General features: G+C 42.2%; 4 protein-coding genes across 6 annotated transcripts in view; 2 read left to right on the plus strand and 2 right to left on the minus strand.

The window, feature by feature from the left end:
- Nucleotides 1–2,207, plus strand: LOC6565536 (clusterin-associated protein 1). The gene is made up of 3 exons (XM_001992649.3): nucleotides 1–68; nucleotides 122–1,492; nucleotides 1,955–2,207. Exons 1-3 carry the CDS (start codon nucleotides 47–49, stop codon nucleotides 2,062–2,064), a joined length of 1,503 nt encoding a protein of 500 aa, XP_001992685.1. The 5' UTR covers nucleotides 1–46; the 3' UTR covers nucleotides 2,065–2,207.
- The window catches only part of LOC6565537, a 26,663-nt gene continuing 6,000 nt past the window's right edge, over nucleotides 2,118–22,780 (minus strand). The window contains exons 2-6 of one of the 2 annotated variants that reach the window (XM_043216314.1): nucleotides 16,053–17,101; nucleotides 15,833–15,954; nucleotides 3,437–3,557; nucleotides 3,225–3,359; nucleotides 2,118–2,846 (exon numbers count right to left, since the gene is read on the minus strand). In XM_043216314.1, the coding sequence (XP_043072249.1) occupies nucleotides 2,340–2,846; nucleotides 3,225–3,359; nucleotides 3,437–3,557; nucleotides 15,833–15,954; nucleotides 16,053–17,051 (1,884 nt within the window). In that variant the 5' untranslated portion in view covers nucleotides 17,052–17,101 and the 3' untranslated portion in view covers nucleotides 2,118–2,339. The remainder of the gene's footprint in view (nucleotides 2,847–3,224; nucleotides 3,360–3,436; nucleotides 3,558–15,832; nucleotides 15,955–16,052; nucleotides 17,102–22,780) is intronic. The other variant, XM_001992650.3, reaches the window with a different exon arrangement.
- LOC6565810 (protein phosphatase 1H) lies at nucleotides 3,733–8,164 on the plus strand. Of its 2 annotated transcripts, none has more exons than XM_001992651.2 (3): nucleotides 3,733–4,736; nucleotides 5,617–7,145; nucleotides 7,465–8,164. In XM_001992651.2, the coding sequence occupies exons 1-3, from the start codon at nucleotides 4,399–4,401 to the stop codon at nucleotides 7,566–7,568; spliced, it is 1,971 nt and encodes a 656-aa protein (XP_001992687.1). In that variant the 5' UTR covers nucleotides 3,733–4,398; the 3' UTR covers nucleotides 7,569–8,164. The 2 variants fall into 2 exon arrangements, with proteins under 2 accessions (XP_001992687.1, XP_032594954.1); XM_032739063.1 differs by having other exon boundaries at nucleotides 3,793–4,736; nucleotides 7,468–7,691.
- Nucleotides 11,342–14,742, minus strand: LOC116805666 (ribosomal protein S6 kinase 2 beta). Its single transcript, XM_032739062.1, is given in 3 exon segments — nucleotides 11,342–11,719; nucleotides 11,721–12,028; nucleotides 12,385–14,742. Coding segments are annotated over 3 exon segments (2,757 nt in total). The 5' UTR covers nucleotides 14,519–14,742; the 3' UTR covers nucleotides 11,342–11,404.

Raw genomic sequence — 22,780 nt, forward strand, 5'->3', positions numbered from 1 at the left:
AATATGTGTATTTGGCAGCTGAAATTCATATTGAGTGAACAGCAGGATGTCCTTCAAGGATGTGCGAGGTGAGTGCTGGGTTTGGACTAGATGGGAATTGAACTAACTAACTAACCTTTAGATCTGGGCGAGCATCTGAAGCTGCTTGGCTTTCCGCGCGTCTTTCCGCTGCAGGCACTGGCAACGCAGCACGGTAGCCTGGCCAGCTTTCACATTGTTGCCGAGTTGCTGCAGTGGCTCGCTGGCCTGCTGGAGGTTGGCGCTGTCCTTGCCGGCGGCGTCGAAACGGAGGATCAGCGTGTTCTGCTCATTCGCTCCGCCACCGAATTCTTTGTGACGAAGTCGGGCATACGGCTGAATCCGCGGAAGCTGTATGCAGCGGCTGCTGTTAGCGCCATGGAGCTGCAGAAGATTACGTGCCTGCTGATCGCGCCCACCCAAACGAAGGGTGAGGAGCGCGACGAGGAACGGGAGCGGGAGCGTGACCAATATCGCAGTCTCAATCAAGTGGATATTGGCGATAAAATGGATGAGCTGCGCCGTGCCCGAGAGCTATCCTCGGACCTGACACAGCGTGGTGCCGCCCTCTTCGATCTGCTCTCCAAGGAGCTGGTGAACAAGGAGGCACGCCTTGCCCAGGCCCAACGCCCAATGGAGCTGCTCGGCGTGGAGCGTACCATGAAGAACGCCATCCAGGCCAGCCAGCTGAAACTGCAGTCCAGCCACGCCCAGCTGGAGAATGGGCGCGTCGAGCTGAATGCCCTCAACTCGAAGCTGCAGCGCAAACGGGCCGAACTGGAGCGCACCAAGCAACGGCTGGAGGCTCTGCAAAAGATTCGCCCAGCTCACATGGCCGAGTTCGAGGAGTGCGAAAAAGAGCTGCAGCAGCTCTTCCAGAGTTATTTCCTCCGGCTCCACGTTCGCGATGCCCTGCGCACCCTGTTGGAGACACGCACGAAGCGTTCACGTGGCACGCCCATCTCATCGCCGCTGCTGCAGAAGCCGGCCGAGAACTCGATGCTCTTCATACCCGAAGGCCTCACCGAAGACGATGACGATGACGACGACGACGACGATGACGCTAACGTTGTCGATGTCGGAGACGATGACGAGCCATTGCCAATTGCCAACGGAATGCGGCGCCAAGGCTCGTTTGGCCTCGATGCCGAAATACCCGACATACGTGACGAGGATCTGATGCTGCAGCGCACCCAAGCCGCAAACCAAGCGGCGTCGACTGTGGCGGCGGCGGCGGCGGGGTCCAAGCAACCTGGCAAACGTCCTGGGACAGCCACCTCACGTATTCGTCCCACCACCGGACGCAGTCGTCGCGGCACCGCTGGAAGGGCCGCACTCCACTCCACCCGCAATGGAGGCGACACCAATGCGCAGGAGGACAGCAGCTTCGGCAGCTCCGAAAGTGAGCTCGACGTCGGCGACATAATGGGCATGAGCGGAATGAGCGGAACTATCGGCACTGGCGACGATGACTGTGAGTATACATAAGCCTGATCTGATCTGATACCAATCCGAACTATGGACAACATATGATTTTTATCAATGGGACAGGACTTTTCCCAATATATATATATATATATATATACACTCCGAAAAAAAATCGCTTTAAAAATATAAATCTCTTCTAGTTTTTAGAAATAATTTCTAAAGAAATAATTAAATATTAGAAGAGTTTGCTCCAAATTAAAAGTCCCAATAATATGTTATATTTTAACCTTTTTTGAGAAATACAGCCCTGCAGTTGTCTACTGGACAACTTCTCAAACTTAAGTTCAAGCTCAAAATTTGGAAAGTTGTAAAATCCATGTGCAATACCTGTTTCATTATCTTTTCACATTATTCATGAAAATTGTTGTAATTAAATTTTAGTTTTTCATTTATCCAATTATATTTTAAAACAAACCACTCATTGCTAAAATTGTATTCTCCCCTTCAGTCGATCTGAATTCAATCGATGACATTAGCATATCGAAGCTCACCGGCGAGCTGCCGCTCCGACCCAAGACAGCCAACAAGCCGGAGCACCACAGCGACGAGGACTTTTAACCGGATACGATATATAAGGCATATACATATGTATATATAATACAACTGATGACTTTATTTTGTAAGAGTGTTCTTTATTCGATTCATATGCAAACAGACCTACAACTAACTGTATTTACATACATACAAATGTATGCAACAAATATACATGAGTACAAACAAAAAAATAAGGGTGTTCTTTCCTCTGGTAAGCTATTTACAAAAATTACCGAGCAACGCGTCAGGGATTCAACTAGGGTTCATCAACCGATTACATCAAGAGCAGCATCAGCCGATTACATCATTACATCGCGGCAGACGATCTTCGCCTTGGAAGAGGGTCGCGAGCCGGCGGCGGGGGCGCCAGCAGCTACAGCGGCAGCCTGCTGGCCGTAGATCTCACTGTGCGCCGAGGAGGACGTCGACGAGGAGTAGTCCATGTGGCTGCCCGCCTGCGACAGCTCCTGCCGGGCCAGGAAGCTGTCCGCAATTGCGCGATCAAGGCCCGTGTACCGGAAATTGGGCGCCCCATCGAGCACATCCGCCTCGGACTTGCGACGCTGGCAGCGATTTACATTCAATTTTCCGGCTCGACGACGCCGACGCTCTCCGTTCATTTCGGCCGACTTGTTGCTCCGGTGCGTCCGGTAGGTGCCCGTGAGGCTGGCCGGATGCGCATAGACCACGGAACCCGGCCGGATGTACGGCACATACTGTGGTGGAGGCGGCGGCGGTACTGGCAACAGCATTCCTCCCATTCCCGGCGGAGCCGGTGGCATGCGGCTGGGTGGCGGTGGTGGCAACTGCAAGAATGCAACAAGCACAACAGACACAAGTCAACATTTGGCATATTTATGAATAATCTATAATAATAATATAGTTTTTAGAATATTTGTTTGGGTCCACTCCTAAAAGTACATGGAGCAAAGAACTTGGGAATAAGTTTTTTGAAGTGAAGGACTTTTTTTTTTAAAAAAAGAGAGAATGACGAAAACTATAATTTTACACCGTTTTCAAAGTATTTAAGAAATTTTATGAAAATCGAAATCAAATTACAAATAAATAAAGACTTCTTTACTTCGTTGTGTCCCTTTTATTTAAATTTGCCACGCAAATGGATAAATATGAATTTTTCTCCTCTCTTATCGAAATATATATGCATACTAAGATCAACAACTTACCCCATTACCGGCAGCTGTGGCTGGGATGAGCATTATGGAACGCGAGTCTGGCGTCAGCTTGCGGAGTGATGCTGGGGGCAGGCTGCCCATTTGCCTGGCATACATCCACATGGCCGCCAGTTTTTCGTTGTTTGCCTGAAGGAGAGCAGGAAATTATATTTTTGTTGTCTCACATTTTTCAATTAGCATTAGCATTTTTTGTTGTTTTATACTTTTTCGCTGCCATTGAAGGACATATTCTTTATGTATTGATCCACCCTTTGCTGATCCAAAGCGATGCTTGCTGATGGGTTTGTTTTGATAATGACATCGTTCAATTCACTGTGTTGCGATCTGCAAATAAATAACGATCGGTTAGCAATCGCTTGTATTTCAAATTTGTTACTCTTGTGATGTGGCGCCACCTATGTATCAAGGTTGGCATATGCATAAGAAAGTTATCGAAATATCGTGCATTTGGCAATAGTTCGATATGCGCGATATGTGCGTGCGCTACCCATCCCTAATTTCTTAGCAGCTGCTTCTTCTTCTTCCTCTGTTTTTCATAAATATTCGTCAGCAAGAGAAAATATTAAGGGGGCTCAAAAATAAGCTAATGCTTACGCGGCCAGTGGTAAAACGGCATATTAATCAATTATTAGCCAAATAGTATAAAATGCCAGCCAGCTGCAATCGTTAAGTGCACGACACAGTATTGATTTTTACAACCATAAAGCCCAAGAAGACAAGATAAATGGGCTGATTTCTGTTTTTGTTGTTGCTGCTGTTGATGTTTCGCGAGAAAATCAAATTGATCGAAGTCGCGCCAGTGTTTGCAATCAAAACAATATAATAACAGCGAACACACAGAATAATATTTTGCCAAACAGAACAAAACAGCAATCGATAATTAATAAAAAAGAGAACAAAATAAATGAAAATTGCTGCAATCGATTCGAAATCGCAGCACGCACAAAACGTTTATTAGACAAAAGATAAATCAAATCTGGAGAAGCGATTGCTCGTTAAATATTACACTTCTATAGATATAGATAGAGGTATAGTTATAGATAAGAGCGGAAGGGCAAGCCAGCTCGCCACGTCAGTGGGAGTGAGCGAGAGGCAGCTAGCCAGCTTAGCCACTGGGCAGTAAACAGAGGGATTCTTCAGATTTTGATTCGTCCCCGCAACTGCAATGTTCAACAATTTAAAAAATCGTTTCGTTTCGGCCATTGTGCCCGATCTGCCCTTATTGCCGAGCAGCGAGAGGGAGCGAGATCGGGAGCAGCGAGAGCGGGATCATCAGCGTGGTGGCCACATGCGCTATTTGCAAATGACGGACAAGATCCCGTATGGACGGCCCTCATTCCTGCAGCTGCTCACCAACGACGAGCTGCGCGCCTCCGCCGACCACAATGTCCGCCCGATCATCGTGCCCCGCGAAATCAATCTGCTGCCCTGGGCCACAGGCTACGCCGAGTGCGTAAACTCCGGCAAGTCAGAGTGGAACGAGGATCAAGCTGCCTTCTGTCGGTAAGTCGCCAAGCAAGCACCAATCAATTAAACTAAACTATTAACTGAAGCAACTATCTAAGACTCAAAATGTCGTTTCTCAGGAACAGATGGGTTTATATACTCAGATATATATATATAAACTGGATTAGAAAATTAAATTAGTTTTTAGTTATTTTCTGAAAAGTGATTTATATATATTCTTAGACATACTTAAATCGAATAGAAAAATTAAATCAAAATCAAATTGGTAATATCCCCAGACATTGATTTTTAAATCGAATTGGAAAATTGATATTAGATAGCAAAGCGAGCCATTTTTAGTTATTTTCTGAGAAAAGATTCCGATATGTTTATGCTTATAGATGACACATCGGCCAGTTTAGGCCCGTTGTGATACCATAGTTTATATTCTTTTCAATTCTTTGTAAGCAAGCCAATTTTGAATCCCTTTCCTCAAAAATACCCTTGTATAACGTAGTCCAGCTATTTATGAGATCTAGAACATAACGTCATGCAAAAGATAAAGTCAAAGTCTTATCGAGACAGCTGGTTAGCTAAGAGACTAGACAGATAATAAGTAGATGGGTAAACAGTCTTGACTCGATGCGACGCGACTCGACTTGACAGAAACGATGTAGATAAAAAGTAACAAGCGATTTGATCTGAAGATAAGTACCCTGATGGGTATCGACGTTGTCTTCTAGATCCAAAGGAACTTATTAATGTGCGTGAAGATAGCAGCAGTATTCTGCCCCTGTCTTTTCTTTTAGATTTTCTAAATTTTGTAATTTTTGGGCCTGCGATGTAACTTTGTAGGCTATTTAACTTCTTAATAAGGAGGAGAATCTGCTTTCAAGTTAGATAGAAGGCTAATCGATTTATTTGTGCTTGGTTGCAGGCAGGTGCTTTCGGATCCGGAACACAAGCATCCCGATCTGCCGTATACGTATTTTGGCATTTACGATGGCCACGCCGGCTGTGGAGCCGCATTGGCCGCCTCGCATCAATTCCATCACATCCTGCACGAGAAGCTGGTCGACTGCATCGAGCAGCTGCTGCCACGTGACGAGGATATTGAGAACGGGAAGCTGCCGTTGAATGCGAATTCCTTTCCGCATCCCGTCTACTTTCAACGTCGGGTTAGCAAGGACGAGCTAATCGTTGGTGCGCTGGAGAGTGCATTCTTTCACATGGACTCGCTGATCGCGCAAGACAGGAATCGTTTTCTATATCGGGATCCCGGCGGCTGCACGGCCTGCGTGACGCTCTTCATCGATGGCAAGATGTATGTGGCCAATGCTGGCGACAGTCGCGCCGTCCTCTGCCAGCGCCGAGCGGGACCAGCATCGGCAGTGGCATCTGGATCGGGAGTGGCAGCCAATCAGGCGGAATCAGATGCTGTGGAAGCAGCTGCTTACAGTTATCCGACGCCGTATTCGGCGGATCATACGCCGGAAACGGAACGGGAACGCTTGCTGAACGTGGCCCGGTTGACGCCACATCTGATGGGAAAACAGTATGTGGCCATGGAGTATGCCAAGCGGCCACACATCAAGAACCTGGGTCAGCGCATCCTCTGCCGCCAAGGCACCATGAAGGGCTGGACGTACAAGACGTTGACGCGCGACGATCTCCGCATGCCGGTGGTGAATGGGGAGGGAAAGCGTAGTCGGCTGCTGGGCACACTGGGCGTTACACGGGGATTCGGGGATCACGATCTGCTGGCGATCAACACAGGCATTGAGATCAAACCATTCCTAACCCCGCATCCCGATGTGCGACAGCGTGATCTCAGCCAGGTGGTCAGCATACCCGATGAGCATAACGAGGATGGTGACTACGGCATTCTCGTGATGGCCACCGACGGCCTCTGGGACGTGTCCGAGAACGAGGCGGTCGCCCGGACCGTGTTCCAGACCCTATCGCGATATCCCACAGAGAAGCATCGCTATACAATGGTCGCCCAAGAGCTGGTGGCGCGTGCTCGCGGCAAGATCAACGACTCGGGCCATTGGCGCTTGGCCGACAGCAAAGCGGCGGCCACCGTTGACGACATCTCTGTAATCGTAATACCCGTGCATCAGTACTACAAGGAGCACATCCAATGGACGCACAACTACAAGAACGAGCTCGAGCAGCGCCGGCGAAGGGCAGCCGAAGCTGAAGCCAATAATATGGCCCAAGAGGCAGTAAATGTGCTCAATGGCATTATTGCCGAGGAAGCGCATGTCGTTGAAGAGCAACCACAAGATGAAAAACAGGCGGAGCAGCCAGTGCCTGAAGTGAAGTTGAAGGAAAAGGAACTGGAACAGGAGCAGGAGGAGGCACTGGTTGCCGAATTGAACGATGAGACGCCGCAGCAGACGAGCCTCGAGACAGTCAGCGAATCGCTGGAGCAAGTGCAGCTGGATGTGAGTGCAGCACAAGGTGCGTACTACAATAATAAGTATCTCCTTCCTGTTCTCAAAAAAAAAAGGACGCCAACCCTTATCGATGTTTTCTAAGAATCGATCAGCAGATTAACAGATTGATTAACATAATTAAATGTGTGCATCGCTCTCTATGTCAATTAGCAGAGCTGCTTAACATAATTGGGTATATGGTCACACATGCAACTGCAGCATTGTGTAATCAACATTATGGCGGTTATATTTAAATGAGCTATGCTAATGTGTAACGACTAATATTGCTATAATATTACAATTCTCAATTCACACAGCTACTAATTATCTTATTCAAATTGCAGCAGCAGCAGCAGCCGAGACGACAACAACAACAATAACAATAGCAGCGACGACAAATAAGCAGCAGCAGCGCAACAATCGCAAGGGCAAAGGCAACAGGCAGTAAACTAGGACAAGGACACAGAGAAAGACAGAGAGAGAGAGAGGGAGATAACAACAGCGGCGGCATGTGTCCTTATTAAATGCTACATAAAACATATACAAATAAAAAATAATAATATTTAGCACATGCATATTTATCTTTTGTATTCCGAGTCTAAAGATATATATTTATATTTACACATTCATGCATTAGTTTACGTGTGTATAGAAAGTATTTTTTTTTTTGCAAAGAAACATGCAACTTTTTGTACAATTTAATTTATGAATTATGCTTTTTTTATTTTTATTATTGTGAAAATACCAGCTTACCAATTTATTCTATTTAATTATTCTACACAAGAAATTAGACATAATGCAAATTGAAAAGAAAATTAATTTGGATATGTTCAACATTGTTCAACATAGCCTTGCAAACCGATGTTTATCTGTATACATCTAATTTGAATTACGAATTAAGAACTCAGACCGATCGATTCTACTGGTCCGATTATAATGTAGAATCGAAAAACAAAAACCAATCAAATCAATGATTCCAAACAAAAGAATTAGATAGAGTTTTAAGCGGAGTAGCATAATAAAAGCGATAATTGTTAAATATAATTAGAATTGAAGCTTTTCAAATTTGTTGGCGATACTTTAAATCATTTTATCAGTTATGACGCATAACGGAATTAATTCCCAATAATTTACGTTGGTCGTCTGATAAGAGGGTGCCCGATAAGAAGCCCCAACTTAGCTTGGCTCAACTATTATTATTCACAATGGAAACATCTAAATGCGTAGGCAGTATTTCTCCCCTTTAACATTTGCTGTTTTGAATTTTTATCGCAGAGTGTACTTTACTTATATATTTGTTCAGATATTTTTAGTGGTTTTCCTTTTTTATATAAGGTGTTCAATGAATTTTACGACAATTTGCATACAATAAAAGTGTATTTAACATTGTTATTGGGTATCACGATTTTGGTTAGACAACTATATAAACACACTACGAGAATATACGTATGTGCGAGTGTGTTTAATGTACACTCAGAAAAATATCGCACTGAATTTTAGGAATTTGCCATACTTTTGGCGGCCGGGGTTCCTCATCTTATTATTCAGAAAGTAAATTTCCACTGGGGTTGGATTATTGCAAATATACTTGTATATTCCTATATGCATTAGTGCGGTAGGCTATGAAACCCATTTACCTTAATGTTGGCAAATATAATTCATTGAATTTATTAACATTTTTTCTTGGATTTTCAATTGACCAAACTATGTTTTTGTAGTTGTAGGTGTATCAAACAACTCCTTAATGTTTCTGCAGAAATATTATATTCACGTTGTATGTAAATATCACAAACCTACAACATCATCTATTAAAATATGAGCCGAAATAGAAAATCGTTTAAGAGTAACGATTATTTTGATAGTTTTAAAAGTAGAGACCAAATTCCGATGAGAGACAACAAAATCTTCGTTTTGAGGAAATTTGTATTTTATACAACTAATATTAAGCTTATACACATAGATATATTTAGTAAAAACATTTTAAATAAACTTTTAGTTGTAGCTCTAACATTGTAATTATTTTTTCTTTTTTGTTTATTTGTTTTTCTTTTCAAAATTCAAGTCTACTAAAGATATTGCCTTGGAAAGCGGAACTTTTGCACTAATACATTTATGGCTATGGATATTCGATTGATAATATAAAAAAGGGGGACAAAAAATACATTTCGCTCCACTTTAGGGTAACATTAATGAAGCTACAATTTCAAGTGATATATACACAACGCATAATTAAAATGTTGTATTCAAATTTTGTTTGATTATATTCTTTAATAGTGCTTGCTTGAGGAGGGGCTAGTGGAGATTAAACTTGGCATTGTGATCATGACTTAACTTTCTCAAATTGCATGTGTATCTACATATAAGCATATAGAACATCTGTTTATATAGTGATTTATTTATTTATTTTTATTTATTTGTATATTTGTTTTTTAGTCATTAATAAGCGAACAATTAGCATTTACAATCACATTTTGTTTCACAATTGTTCTGGCATCATAGCTTGGAGATAATAATACAAATTCAGCTTACAAGAATTTTCATAATGATTGCTATAGGATTAACAAGAATGCTGAAGGCTTCAGTTGACTTCAGTAAGCAGCTTGTCTTTAATTTCCTATCTACATATGTACGTACATACATACGTACATAGGCAACAACAACAACTCTGGTGTATACAGTATACGTGTATATATATATATATATATATATATATATATATATATATATATATATATGAGAAGCTTGTGGCGCTCTTCAGCTTTGTGCATAGATGACCATAACTACTCACATAGCATGTTGTTTTGAGGCCCTGTCCAAAAATCGATTTCCAAAAAATGTACATAAGGTATTATCAAAACAACAACAGAGAGGAGAAAGTGAATGTGGTTGCAAAAATTGGGGTATGCCATGTCTTTTAGAGGCAACAACAACAACACTTATGAGTCATCAACAAGTCAAAAATTTAATAATATTTTCAGCATATATTTTGACAAAATGCTGGTTCTACATATTTAAAAGTTTCTGTTTTTTTTTATTTATTTTTTATCTTGTTATTTGTGTTTCTCAAATGTATATATGTATATATATATACATATATATATTTTAGTTTTTGGTATGAATATGATTAATGGTAATAATCGTAAATGCAATTTGTTACCAACTGCAACAATCACCTTTATAATCTTATAGCACTGTTATCATAATAAATTTATATGCGTTTCTTTGTGAGAATTGACATGAAGAACTTTCTTTATAGATATAGCACAGGCTTCGACCGAATCAAATCGTATCGAATCGGATTGAATGAAATCAAACATATAGTTGACATTTTGCTTAGATTTAGAAGGTATCGTTAATAATCTTTCGACTTGATTATTTTGGTATGTTTTTCTCTTCTTTTCTTTAATTGTAATTGTAAATATTTTTTTTAGTTTAACAATAATAACACGTGGTGTCAAGAAATTTTGCTAAGATAATTAAAATATTTCACGTATTTCTTTTATGCATCTTTTTAAATATGTATATTAATCTTAGATGTATAATTATTTTTTCTGTTTTTTTTTTATTTTTATTTTTTAGCACTTTAGTTGGCCAACATTTGAAGTTGATTTTAGATTGATTTAGTTTTGAGTGCTGCCTGCTTCCGTGTGTCCCAGGCTGGAAAGCCAGCTGAGATTCGGCATCTGGTTTCAAGGGAGCTCTTAAGGAAGATCGCACACATTTACATCGACATTGGCATTATATATATATACAATATATATATATATATATATATACTATATGTATTGTGAATATGCAAAAAAGCATATGCTAAGAAGCTGCCAAATGCACCACAATGTGAGTATGGATTTTTTTGTATATATATCGTAGATATGAATGTTTTTTTTTTTGTTTTTTTTGAATCTAGTATGGATATTATAAAATAAATAACACTTCAAATACTTGAATTTTGACGATTCGTCTAAAGATACGCGAGTTAAGACAGACAGACAGAGAGAGAGAGAAAGTGTGTGTGTTGTTCTGTCCCTATGTCCTTGTCCATGTCCATGTCCATGTCCACATCAACATTCATCCACATTCTCAAACCAAACGCAGCTTTGCGCTGCGTCGGCAATCGTTGTTATGCTCCAGATTCAGCTGCTGGTGTGGATTGATGGCCACTGATTGCCACTCCCAAAGCCGTTGCGGAAGTGCATAGCAATGCATTAGAATACTATAGAGTTTGTATATGAATTGGATTAGTTGCCGCTTGGCCTGGCGCTTCGGGCACAGACCTGCCAACAATTAGGAATGCAGATTGGCGCGATCCTTGGCCCGCCGCTTGGCCAGCATCGATAGCTCGACGGGGCCGACGTTTGCCGCCTGCGGTATAGCGATTGCTCGAAACGTGGCATCCACAGCTCCCCTCAGTGCCATCGAGATGTGATTGTGCTGCTGCTGCTGCGCACCCAGTGACAGCTGTTGCTGTCCACCCCCATTGCCACCACCGCCGCCGCCACTTGCCAGATGCGGTGGTGCGTATTCGGTGAGTTGCACGTTGCCTGCGAACTGGTCGCGCACCCAACTGTGCGCCAGGATTTGGGCGACCGTTGGCCGGTTCTTCGGGCACTATGTGGAGCATCTGGCGCAAGAGCTCCTTGACCGGCGCACTGATCAGCGACCAGCGACTGCTGCTGAAATCGATATGTCCCGATCCGATGCGCTTCAGTATCACCTCCGGCGAATCGTTTGGCGTGCTGGCGAATGGCGTCCGTCCGGACAGCATTATGTACAGCAACACGCCCAGCGACCAGATGTCACACGCCAGATCGTAGCCCTGCCGCTTGAGCACCTCCGGCGCCACAAAGTTCGCCGTATAGCAGGGCGTCATCAGCAGCCCGTTGTCCGCGCGCAGCTGCTTGGCAAACCCTGCAAATCGCAATTCCCATTAGATTCACTACTAATCAGCAATTTAAATGCGACAAGACAACGACAAGTTCATTTGAACAATATTTTGAAATCTATGCAGATATAGCGACTATTAAGTTAAATATTTAACTGGAGCCTAAGTCGGTGTCCACCGAAAGCATCTGCTATTGCTCCAATCGGATCCAATATTTAGCAACATCTGATCAACATAGGATTATTAATTAATAATATTATATGAATCTGAATCAGAATCGGATCAAGACTGTATACGATATTTATGCTCGACTGCTATCAAATGAACTTATGTTTGAAATGTTCATCCTTTTGCTGCTCCTCTGTATTTATTGGGGACTTACCCAAGTCGCAGAGCTTTAAGGTTTCCGGCGTTTGCCGCATGCTCGCGTAGATCATATTCGAGGGCTTCAGATCGCGATGGACGACGCCGTGCTCGTGCAAATAGGCAACGGCGGCTGCAATCGTACGGAGCACGGCGCTTGCCTCGCTCTCGCACATCTGGCCGACGGCGAGGATGCGATCGAGGAGTTCGCCGCCCTTGAGCAGCTCCATGACCAGATATGCGGAGTTTGTGTCCTCGTACACCGAGTAGAGGGTAACTATATTGGGATGGTTGCCATAGCGCAGCATTATTTCAACCTCCTCCCAGCAATCGGCCGATGCTGAGGAGGCGGCAGCCACCGCCGCCTTCTCAATGATCTTGACGGCGTAATGCTTCTTGGTGGCCCGATGCTCGCACAGACGGCACACCGAGAACGTGCCTCGTCCCAGCTCCTGCAGCAGATTGTACTCGGCTAGAAAATTGCCAGGCAGCACCCCAGGCAAACTTCGTGGCCCCGACGAACCCGCTCCAGCGGCGGGCAGGCCACCATGCAGCGGGCTGGCATTGTTCGAGCAGCTGCCGATCATGTTAGTGCTATTGATGTTTGTGGTAATGTTGTTGGGGTTGCTGTTGATGTTGCTGTTGCTGCTGCTGTTGCAGCAGTCGAGCAACACGGGCGCCACAAAGCTGAAGCCGCGAAAGATCTCGTGGGCGGAGGCCGAGATGGGGCCGCCGGGTGAGTCGCGCGGCGACTTGGACGTGTACTCCACGTCAAAGTAGAAGGCATCGTCGCGACTGACCGCCGGTATGAATGGAGGACGCACCAGCTTCCGCTCGAGGCGCACCCAATCGATGGTGGCAAAGAAACAGTGCGCCTTGATGTCCAGTATGCCCTGGGGACCGGCACCAAGGCGATTGAGGGGATTGCGCTTGAAGAGGGAACGCAGCAGGGATTGAGCCTCGGGCGACAAATTCTCGGGCATGCCCAGTTTGGAGCGCAGTATCTGGTTCATGGTCTCCTGGCGCGTCTGGCCGTGAAATGGCAGATTGCCGGTCAGCATCTCGTACATTAGGACGCCGAATGACCACCAGTCAGCGGCGAAGTCGTGTCCCTTCCGATTGACAATCTCGGGCGCCATGTACTCGACGGTGCCGCAAAAGCTGTACGTTTTGGAGCCGTCCAGCGGCTGCTTGGACAGCCCGAAGTCGGTGAGCGCAATGTGCCCGTGCTCGTCCAGCAGTATGTTCTCCGGCTTCAAGTCACGATAGATGATGCCAAGCGTGTGCAGATGATTTAGCGCCAGCGCCAGCTCGGCCAAATAGAACTTGACGTCCTCCTCCGTGAACATGACCTCCTTGGAGAGACGCGTGAACAGATCGCCGCCGCGAAGAAAGTCCAAGATCAGGTAGAGTTTGCCGGGCGTTTGGAACGCATAATGCAAACGGACGATAAACGCATGGCCCACATCCGCCAGGATCTTGCGCTCGTTGGTGCTGCGTACCCGATCCTTCACCTTGAGTGTGGCCTTCTTTAACACTTTCATGGCGTACAGTGTGCCCGAGTCCTTGCCCAATATCTTGCGCACCAGAAACACTTTGCCAAAGCTGCCCTCGCCAAGCACGCGCAACAGCTCGAACTGGGATGGATCAGCCTTGTCATGCCCCTCCTTGACAACCTCGCGCAGCTCAAACTCATCGTAGCTTGTCGCCCCATACGACTCCGAGTCGCTCAGCTCCATTTGCTCCGGCGTCTTGCTGCTCGGCGTTATGTGATGTTGTTCGAGGGCTGCTTGAAGTTGTTGCTGCTGCTGCTGTTGCTGCTGCTGTTGTTGGCGTCGTTGCGATGACGTCACTGTGGTAACGGCGCCACTCTCCTCGTCGGTGGGCGTGTGCTCCATGGGTGTCACCGCCAGACTGCTGCAGCCGGAGGATGTAATCTGCATGCGTTGACGCAGCTGCAGGCCCATTGCTGATGTTGCTTTTGTTGTTGTTGCTGCAGCTGCTGCTGCTGTTGCTGTTGTTGCTGCTGCACTGGCATTGTCCAGCTGTGCCTGCTCGGCATTGTTGTTGTTGCTGCTGCTGCTGTGGACGACTTCGACTTGCTGCTGCTGCTGTTGCTGTCTCAGATCCTTATTGGAGTCAGCCAGTGGCATGACTGTCTCTGTTGCTGCCCTCTTGGCCTTAAATATTCCACTTACAGGTTTCGTGGGCGTTTTGCTGCCTGTTAATCGTAATATCCGCTGCTGCTGTTGTCTGTCTGTTGCTGCTGCTGCTGTTGTGGTCTGTTGTCCGTCTGTTGTCGCGTCTGCAGAGGTGGAGCAGTAATTTGGCAAAGCGTATTTGTAAGCTTTGCGCTGCTCGCTGCTTTCGCTATTTTTTTTTTAGCTTTTCACTTTGTTTCTCTTTCCCTATTTCTTTTCGTTTTTTTTTTTTTTTGTTGGTTTTAGTGCCAGCTAGTGATGTGAGTCACCACATCGATATATCAATGAATCGATTGGTTTCGCCATCATATATATCGTTGCGAGTCGATCAATTGATTCAAACCAGAACCGCACTTTACGTAGTTGCCATTATTTAGTTGGGCAACGGAATTACTATTGTAATTTATACACAAACTAAACAACAGCGAAAACTTAATTGCAAGAGTTATTACATTATGGAACCGCTCAAATAATGCAATTTAAAAAATTCACTTTATTTGAATACTACATCATACAAAATATACACAAGCAGACAGAAGAATATTTAAATATACTATAAATTTTCATATTCTGGTTGTGTAGATGATACTGAGATGGTTGCTTGTCAATAAATTCTTTTGATGAAGAATTTTCACAAAATCCAATTTTGCAATGTTAGATCGTAATGGGAGAACACAGAGTAAATACTGGTAAAAGTTGAATGGTAAAAAATGTATTCACTCATCAGGGACTTCACATTATTATCTCATGCATAATTGTTAATTTCTGAAATTTTAATTATGTACACTGTCATCGATGGCATTTACTTATATTAATTATATTTCAAATCAAAATTAAGAACTAACGAAAATAAGAAATAAATAATCACATAGCGATCATAAAGCAGATGCGCACATAACTATCGATAAGTTCTGTTGGGGGTTAACATGGCTATGTTAATTAACACACATCAGCAATGCCGTGCAACTCTGCCAGCTATCGAAAGTATTGTTGGTAATGCAGCAAGTGGCGCCAATTTAAATACCTAATCTGTGGATGTATTTTCAGCACGAGCATTATTAGTCAAGTCTATAATCTTATCTGTCATCTATAAATTAATAATTCAGCTTAGATGTGGCCAGACACACTCCGTGCTTTCTTCGATTCATTTAAAATTCGTAAATCGGAAGAAAGGAGCAATTAACGAGGTCAATTGTTTTATTATGTTAATTATGAACGAACGATGTAATTTGAATTAAAATCGAAATTGGATTTGAATGTACTCACTTTGTGCAGGTCTGCAGGGCACAGCGATAAACGGAAACAATGCTGACCACGAAATGCAGAAAGAGGGCAAAAATCAAACCACAGGCAGCTGAAACTTCGCTATTGGCATTCATCAGGTCAAACTGTAAAATCAAAGACAAAAACATTAACAATAATAAAGTGAAATGTTCGATGTTGTTGATGCTGTTTTTGTTGATGTTGTTGCTGGGGTCTCTCTCACCTGTTCACCCTTTTGCTCGGCCATGCGATTGAGATCGCGGGACAGGCCCACGCCAGAAATGGCCAGGGCGAGCGTGCTGCTAGCAATGCAAACCAGGCTGAGCGCGAGAAAGGCGGTTTGCGTTTTTCGCATGCTGACCACGCCCAGTGAGCCGGTGACTGCCGCAATTAGACCGGTCCAAATTCCGCAGCCGGCCATTGACAAGGCCGCGTCGCGGACTATTAGCAGCGAGCCGAGCGCCGTCAGCGAAATGGCCAAAAACAATTGCAATGTGCCCAGCACGATTTGCAATGGGAATGCGGAGCAGCATTCATTGCTTGCCCGACGCTTGCGGCGCACCTTGCTATCGATGCTGCCTCCGCTGCCACCGCTGCCCCCCTTGTATTTGATGAGCTCTGGGGGGAAGCGCTGCTTCTTGCTGATGCGTGAATCGATGGTGTTGTTAACACTCTTGGCCTGGCCCCGGCTGGCCATGGCCAACTCCAGCTGCTGCTTGAACTCCTCGTGGCTAATCAGTTTTGGCTCCTTGGTGGCGTCAACTTTTCCACTGGCCATTAATGTCGGCGCAGCTAGATTTAAAGCTGGCGATGGCTTCTCATCGTAAACGGGACTCGAATATATGTGACTCTGTGCATCCAAGTGCTGGCGTGCATCCTGCTCCTGTTGCTCCTGTTCCTGCCGCTGCTGCTGCTGCTGTTGATGTTGTGAATCCTGCTGGATCATTGCTATTTGTGAGTTGGTCAAACTGCCGCCGCCGGCATTGATCGCATTGGTCGCATTGGAGCTCTGCTCAATGGTGTTGGTCACATGCATCAGCTCCTTGCGGCCAAGACTGCGGTCCACAATTGTGTCCATGCTGCCGGTTGTGGAATCGTGCGAATCTATGGTCCGTGCCGGAGAGGCCGAGTGACGACCATTGAATTCACTGCTGTTGTGGTTGTTGTTGTTGTTCCCACTGCTCATCATTGCCTGCTGCGCATTGCTGTTTGTCTCTGCCATAGTGATGATGATGCTGCTCCTGCTGACGTCACTGGCACATTGGCAGGGTGCTGCAGTCAATAGAATTATAGTTTAGTTTGTGGCAACAAAGTAATTGAATAACTTAAAAACATTTCAAAATAGAACGTGGAATAGCCACATTAATAATGAATTTATTTTTCTATTGGCTCTAGATCCTAGTTGTTAGTTATTCCCACTCTCCATTAACTAACTAACTAGCTAACTAATAATTAACTAATTTTTTTATATCTGATGGTGCTTTCTTTTGAGTTTTCTCAGTCCATGCAACATTTAATACCCCCAGCAATCTTATAAATATTTCTTATTTTATTGAATTTAAATTTAAATATAAAATTTTATTTTAAATTAATTTAATTTACTTTTTCCTATTAGTATCTTTCTGTGTAAACTTATGTTAGTTGACATTAAATAAATAAATCGGTTGGGAAAACGTATAGGTTACTGCAACTTAACACTTTTTGCCAACGGCCATATTACTATTATGTGCATCTTTCTCTTTCGTATGGGCTAGAAATGTTTGCAAATTGTGATGGCATAAGTCGACAAAAAATAATATAGCGTAGAGTTATGTGTTTGCCCTCAAGCGACTTGAGCAAAGTTCGAGCTATGCGAACCAATTAGCTAATTTAAGCTTTATAGACTTGATGAAATTCAAAACACTGACTTTCAAACACAAATTTCGTACTGCAAAGAACACTCCTTACAAGAAAGTAAGATTTGCTACATTCGCAAGAAGTGAGAGCTTTGCCTGCTTAAGACACTGGGCTCTAAAAACAACTTGCTCAAAATTTAAGAATTATTGGTTGTGAAATCATATTAAACGAATATCAAATTTAACATATATAATATTAAGCATTACTTAGGAAAGTGAATGAAACTAAACTTGAAATGCAAATCGTCAATATGTAATAGAGATAATGCTAATATCAAATACTTAACTTTTATAAAACGGATAATGCCTTAGAGACTATTGACTTAAATAATATGCCTAGGCTGTAGCACTGGGAAAGACTAGGGTTTCTATGTCTTCCGACTTTAAAACATGATTTTCTAGGATTCTATTCCTTTTTCTTGCCAAGTAGAGACATTCTGCTATATAGTGTCTTGAGGACTGCTCCACATAATCAAAAAATCGGTTAAATCAATTATTGAATATACCTTGTATCTATTATAGTCTAGTCTATTCTAGTCTATTCTTTCTATTCTATTCTGATCTATTCTATTATATTCTATTCTTTTCTATTCGAGTCTATTCTTCGACATGGAATAATTTTTTGATCGGTTTTTGTAGACCTTTATAATTATTATTTGGAGATATTTACGATATTGGCATTCTTGCCATCTCTTTTTTTTAATGTTTTATTTACAAACAATGCGAAACGCAATGAAGCCAAAAGAAACCAACGCCGTTTACCAATTCGGTCGCAATGTGACAGCTTATGGGTTGTTGGCATTGTCACTGTTCTTATTGTTCTGATTGCTGTTTATTATTGTGGTTGGTAGTTTGGCATTTGCCAGCTTCCCAGATTTGCAGTTGAGTTCTGAGAACGGAAAACGCCAACCGGTTCACACTTTGGCAATTAAAGAAAGCAAAAGCAAGAAAGAACGCCGATGATTACATACTCTTGAACTTGTTTACATCTAGGTTTCGTTATTCATTTAAACCCAACGATTGTTCCTACTTAAGCTCTCTTCTCAGACCGATAAGTAAAAGCTTCACATAAAAAATATGTTTTACGGTTTCAAAAGAACAAAATATATACATTTTGACGATGGTTATCGACACTCTCCTCTGCCAAAATGGAAATGCATATGTGTTGAAGAGAAAATAGATTAAATTATTTTAATTGTTAAGAAAAAAGTGTAATTATAAAGGCCGCAGAGGCGAGAAAATTATCGAATTCATTTACACAAGGCAAATATATTGCAATTTCGGGCATTAAGCCATATGCAACAATCTTCCTTGCAAATTTGTTGACTATACTTTTCTAACTTTTCGAGTGATGACACACATACCCAATACACACGCTAAGTAACTGGCTGACCTGGCACAGGCAGCAAGTTGTTATTTAGTTGGCATTTTATGGACAAAAGTTTCGTTTCAGATTTTTACGCTGACAATTTGCCGTAAATTTACGTTTGTCACTATGTACAATATGCATTGCTGGTTTTGTGTTATTTTCGTGTTATTGTTCTTACCGCCTTGACAGCAATTTGGCATAATTGACTAAATACATACGTTCAGAAGCGTACGCAGCTACTTTTATCAAGGGGCAGCTACATTTCATTTGTACACACTTGTCATGAGGTACGTAGCGTATTGGTGGAGACGCCTTCGACCCCAGAAAGTATAATATATTCTTAATTTTTTATACCCTTATGAGGGCTTTATAATTTCGAGATGTGTGGAAGAAGACGTTCCCGACACCATTAAGTACCTATATATTCTTAGTCAGCATCATTATCCGAGTCGATATAGCGATGTCAGACTTCTTTTTTTTTGTGTTAATATAAAAATCAAACTCTCTGTTCTAGTGATGAAACTTGATATATATCCGACTTTTTACTTCGCACAAAAATAATAATAGGTTCACTATATTATATAGCTGAACCGTCTGTCGCAAGCTTTAAATTGCAATTGAGATATTCGTAGAAACAAATGCGGAATATTCAGATTCACATTAGCTTCGATCTACAATTAATAGTTTCAAATGGTCTTTGGAATGCTCATCTCTAATTATGTTATATATTTTCGATTTTCTTTCGCCGACTGTCCCTCCATGTGTACGCCCTTGCACACACACACACACACACGCACACACACGCATACACACACAGACACACGCAATTAGCATATACAAAACAGTTGTTGTCGCTTTGTCATTGGGGCATGTTTTTGGAGACCCCTCAATCACCCCTCGCCACTCACAGTAGCCACAATCGCCGCCTTTCTGAGCAGCTGTTGCAGTGGTTGCTGCGCTCAAAAACCGGCCAAGCACTTAACCACCAAACCGTAGAAAAAACTGCATTCTGCACTCAAAATGTCGATAAATTGGTAGGCAAACATAAATATATATAAAAAAAAAAAAACATTAATCACATGCTCGATTAAAAGATGCCACGTACATGCATATGAGCATCCCTTTGGCATCCCTTTCTATACAATAAAGACTTTCCTAATTTGAATTGATTGCAAGTACCATCTCTTTATAATGAAGCTTAGAAATAATAAATATAAACTTCTATATATTCTAAACTAAGAACAAGAAAAACTATTAATATTCTTAAATTTATATTTAGTTTTTTTTTTTTTGTAATAGAGAGCTTAGTCTGGAAACCATTGATTTTCAGAGAGTTCAAATGAATTATCATTTTTATGATAATAGATAATATTTGCATAGCCTTTAAAAGTACTATAAATTATTATTATTCATTTAATTAAAAAAAAAATAAATTATATGTTTTTGAATTGGTTGGATAGAATTATTGTGATATTTATATTAAATAAAGAAAGTAAATTTAGTTTTCGTCATTTCTATTTTCTATTTGTACTGTATTATAGCCCTTTGGGTAATTGGGCAATTGCAGGGTATGAAAAGAAAAAAATATCTGTGCAACACGACAATAACAACAAAATGCCAGCAACAGGTTTGTAAAACGGCAAGTTTTCGAGTCAATGTTGTTATTGTTGCGTTTGCTGTTGCTGTTGCTGTTTACTTTTTTCGACAGCAGCAGCCAACAGACAACGAAAGGGCATTCAGATAAGAAAACGGAAACCGCAGCAGAGTTAAAATGAAAAGCGCCAAGGGGAATCATTCACATACCGATGCCGATACTGATGCTGATGACGATGACGTTGCCAATGCCTATGTTGACGTTGATTTGGTATGTCGATGAGTTTTTCCTGAAAGTAAGATTATTCCGACAACAAATGCAAGAAAAACATAAGATCGTGGCTGTCGGGCGTAGCCAACTGCCTAATGCTCTGATATCGGAGTAATACCGCCTGATAACAGGCTGTAAAAATCATTCTTGTAAGTGCCGCGACAAATCCAACCAACTCATCAACTATGGGAGATATAGGTTTTCAATTTTAAAAATCTGAAACAATTTCACTCATATCAAGTCTCTATAGAAGACCACGCCCTGTCGCACTTTTGTCTAATGAATTTAACGCTACCCAATCAGTTGCGTTTAAGTAACATTAACTTCCATCCTTCAAATTTTAATTATTTCACTTCACATCACTCAAGCGATTTATGTTTACATTGTAAATGACCACAAAAATATAACAATGTCAAATTGAAAAAGAAAAAAAACATACAAGAATACAGGAATATACTCTACAACCTTCGGGAGCAGAGTATGACAACAGTCCGCAGCTTCATCCGCAGCAAAAACTGGATCCTAGTGGCCACTTTCACTTGTCAAAAACCGAAATTGATTTGGAAAAATTGCTGCGCGTAATTTGATGTAAGTTATTTACAAAACTATTTTAGAGTTGAGCGTAGGATTTCCTCATATCGATCGATGGCCCTGCATTTTGCAGCGGAACCAAGCCAAAAATAATAACAACAATTACGACAAAAACAATAACGCAAGCGCTTTCATAAGATTCGTTTTATTTTGCAACGCTAGCACCGAACTTGGCGCGACTGGCGAGTTGTTGCCACGCCCCCGTCCCCACGAGGGGGTGCCACAGACACACAAATGGGCACGAAAATTGAAATTGTAAATTGCCTGCCCAAATTTTGACAGCGCACAGCTCAAATTATGCATCGAACCATGAGTGGCCAAATGCAAGTGTCGCAAATTGTGAAGACTGCTAAATTCCAACTGGCAACTGCCAACCCACGCAACACTCATCAACAGTAAACAATCAACATTGTGTCTACATTACAATCTGTGCCTGGCCAGCTGCATGCAACAGTTGGTTGCAACAGGTGAATTTTTTTTCTCAATGTCAGTCCGAATTAACAGGCAACATAAATAGTATAGATAAATTACACAGCTAAAAAGAATCGCCCTGAATTTAGAAATTCTCCATACTTTTGGTTCCTCACCTTATTATTCAGAAAGTAAATTTCTAGAATCGAAGGTTGTTTTCCATTTCATTTTTTCAGGGAGTATTTTTTTAAGATTAAAAGAAATTTGTCTGATTTGCCAGGATGTTGGTTTTTTCTATGTGCGTAAATTGAAGCTTTCTGATATTAGTTTTTTTTTGTTACATATATTATTATTAAACATTATTATTTATTTCCATTGCCTTCATGCACAACTGACTATAATTTGCCCAATCCTGTTTCGTGTCATCTCTAAATCTTACGATGCCCTATTTTCCGTATTCTGGGTGAAACTCTCTCTTCTGTCAAATTGTAATTTAAAAGTTCAATACGAAAATATCACCCGGAAATCTCTCAGTGTGCTTAGCTGTAATAAATTTATTATATTCCACGGGTTTAGAGATTTCTTTTTTCGTCTTCTTTAATTTCTCTCACTTTTTTATTACTCTCTCTCTCTCTCACTCTCTCTCTCTCTTTCCCCCTCTTTCTGTCTCTTTCTTTTTCTCTCCCTTCTTAACGTTTTATTTAACAATTTTTTGATCTGATTGGTATATCTTCCAGTCGGGCTATCTCGACTTACTTACGACTCTTACTTCTGTTAATTTTTTGTGTGTTGCCAAGTTATTTAATTTTTTTAGACTCTGG

Source organism: Drosophila grimshawi, unplaced genomic scaffold (assembly GCF_018153295.1).
Source record: "Drosophila grimshawi isolate 15287-2541.00 unplaced genomic scaffold, ASM1815329v1 contig_848, whole genome shotgun sequence".
Classification (NCBI taxonomy): Eukaryota; Metazoa; Arthropoda; class Insecta; order Diptera; family Drosophilidae; genus Drosophila; species Drosophila grimshawi.

Excerpts from the sequence above, each read along its gene's own strand:
- LOC6565536 (XM_001992649.3), top strand. The coding sequence starts at position 47 with ATGTCCTTCAAGGATGTGCGAG. Across the intron at positions 69-121 it reads GTCCTTCAAGGATGTGCGAG|ATCTGGGCGAGCATCTGAAG; the intron begins GTGAGTGCTGGG and ends ACTAACCTTTAG. Across the intron at positions 1,493-1,954 it reads CGGCACTGGCGACGATGACT|TCGATCTGAATTCAATCGAT; the intron begins GTGAGTATACAT and ends TCTCCCCTTCAG.
- LOC6565810 (XM_001992651.2), top strand. The coding sequence starts at position 4,399 with ATGTTCAACAATTTAAAAAATCGTTTCGTTTCGGCCATTGTGCCCGAT. Across the intron at positions 4,737-5,616 it reads GATCAAGCTGCCTTCTGTCG|GCAGGTGCTTTCGGATCCGG; the intron begins GTAAGTCGCCAA and ends GCTTGGTTGCAG. Across the intron at positions 7,146-7,464 it reads GGATGTGAGTGCAGCACAAG|CAGCAGCAGCAGCCGAGACG; the intron begins GTGCGTACTACA and ends TTCAAATTGCAG.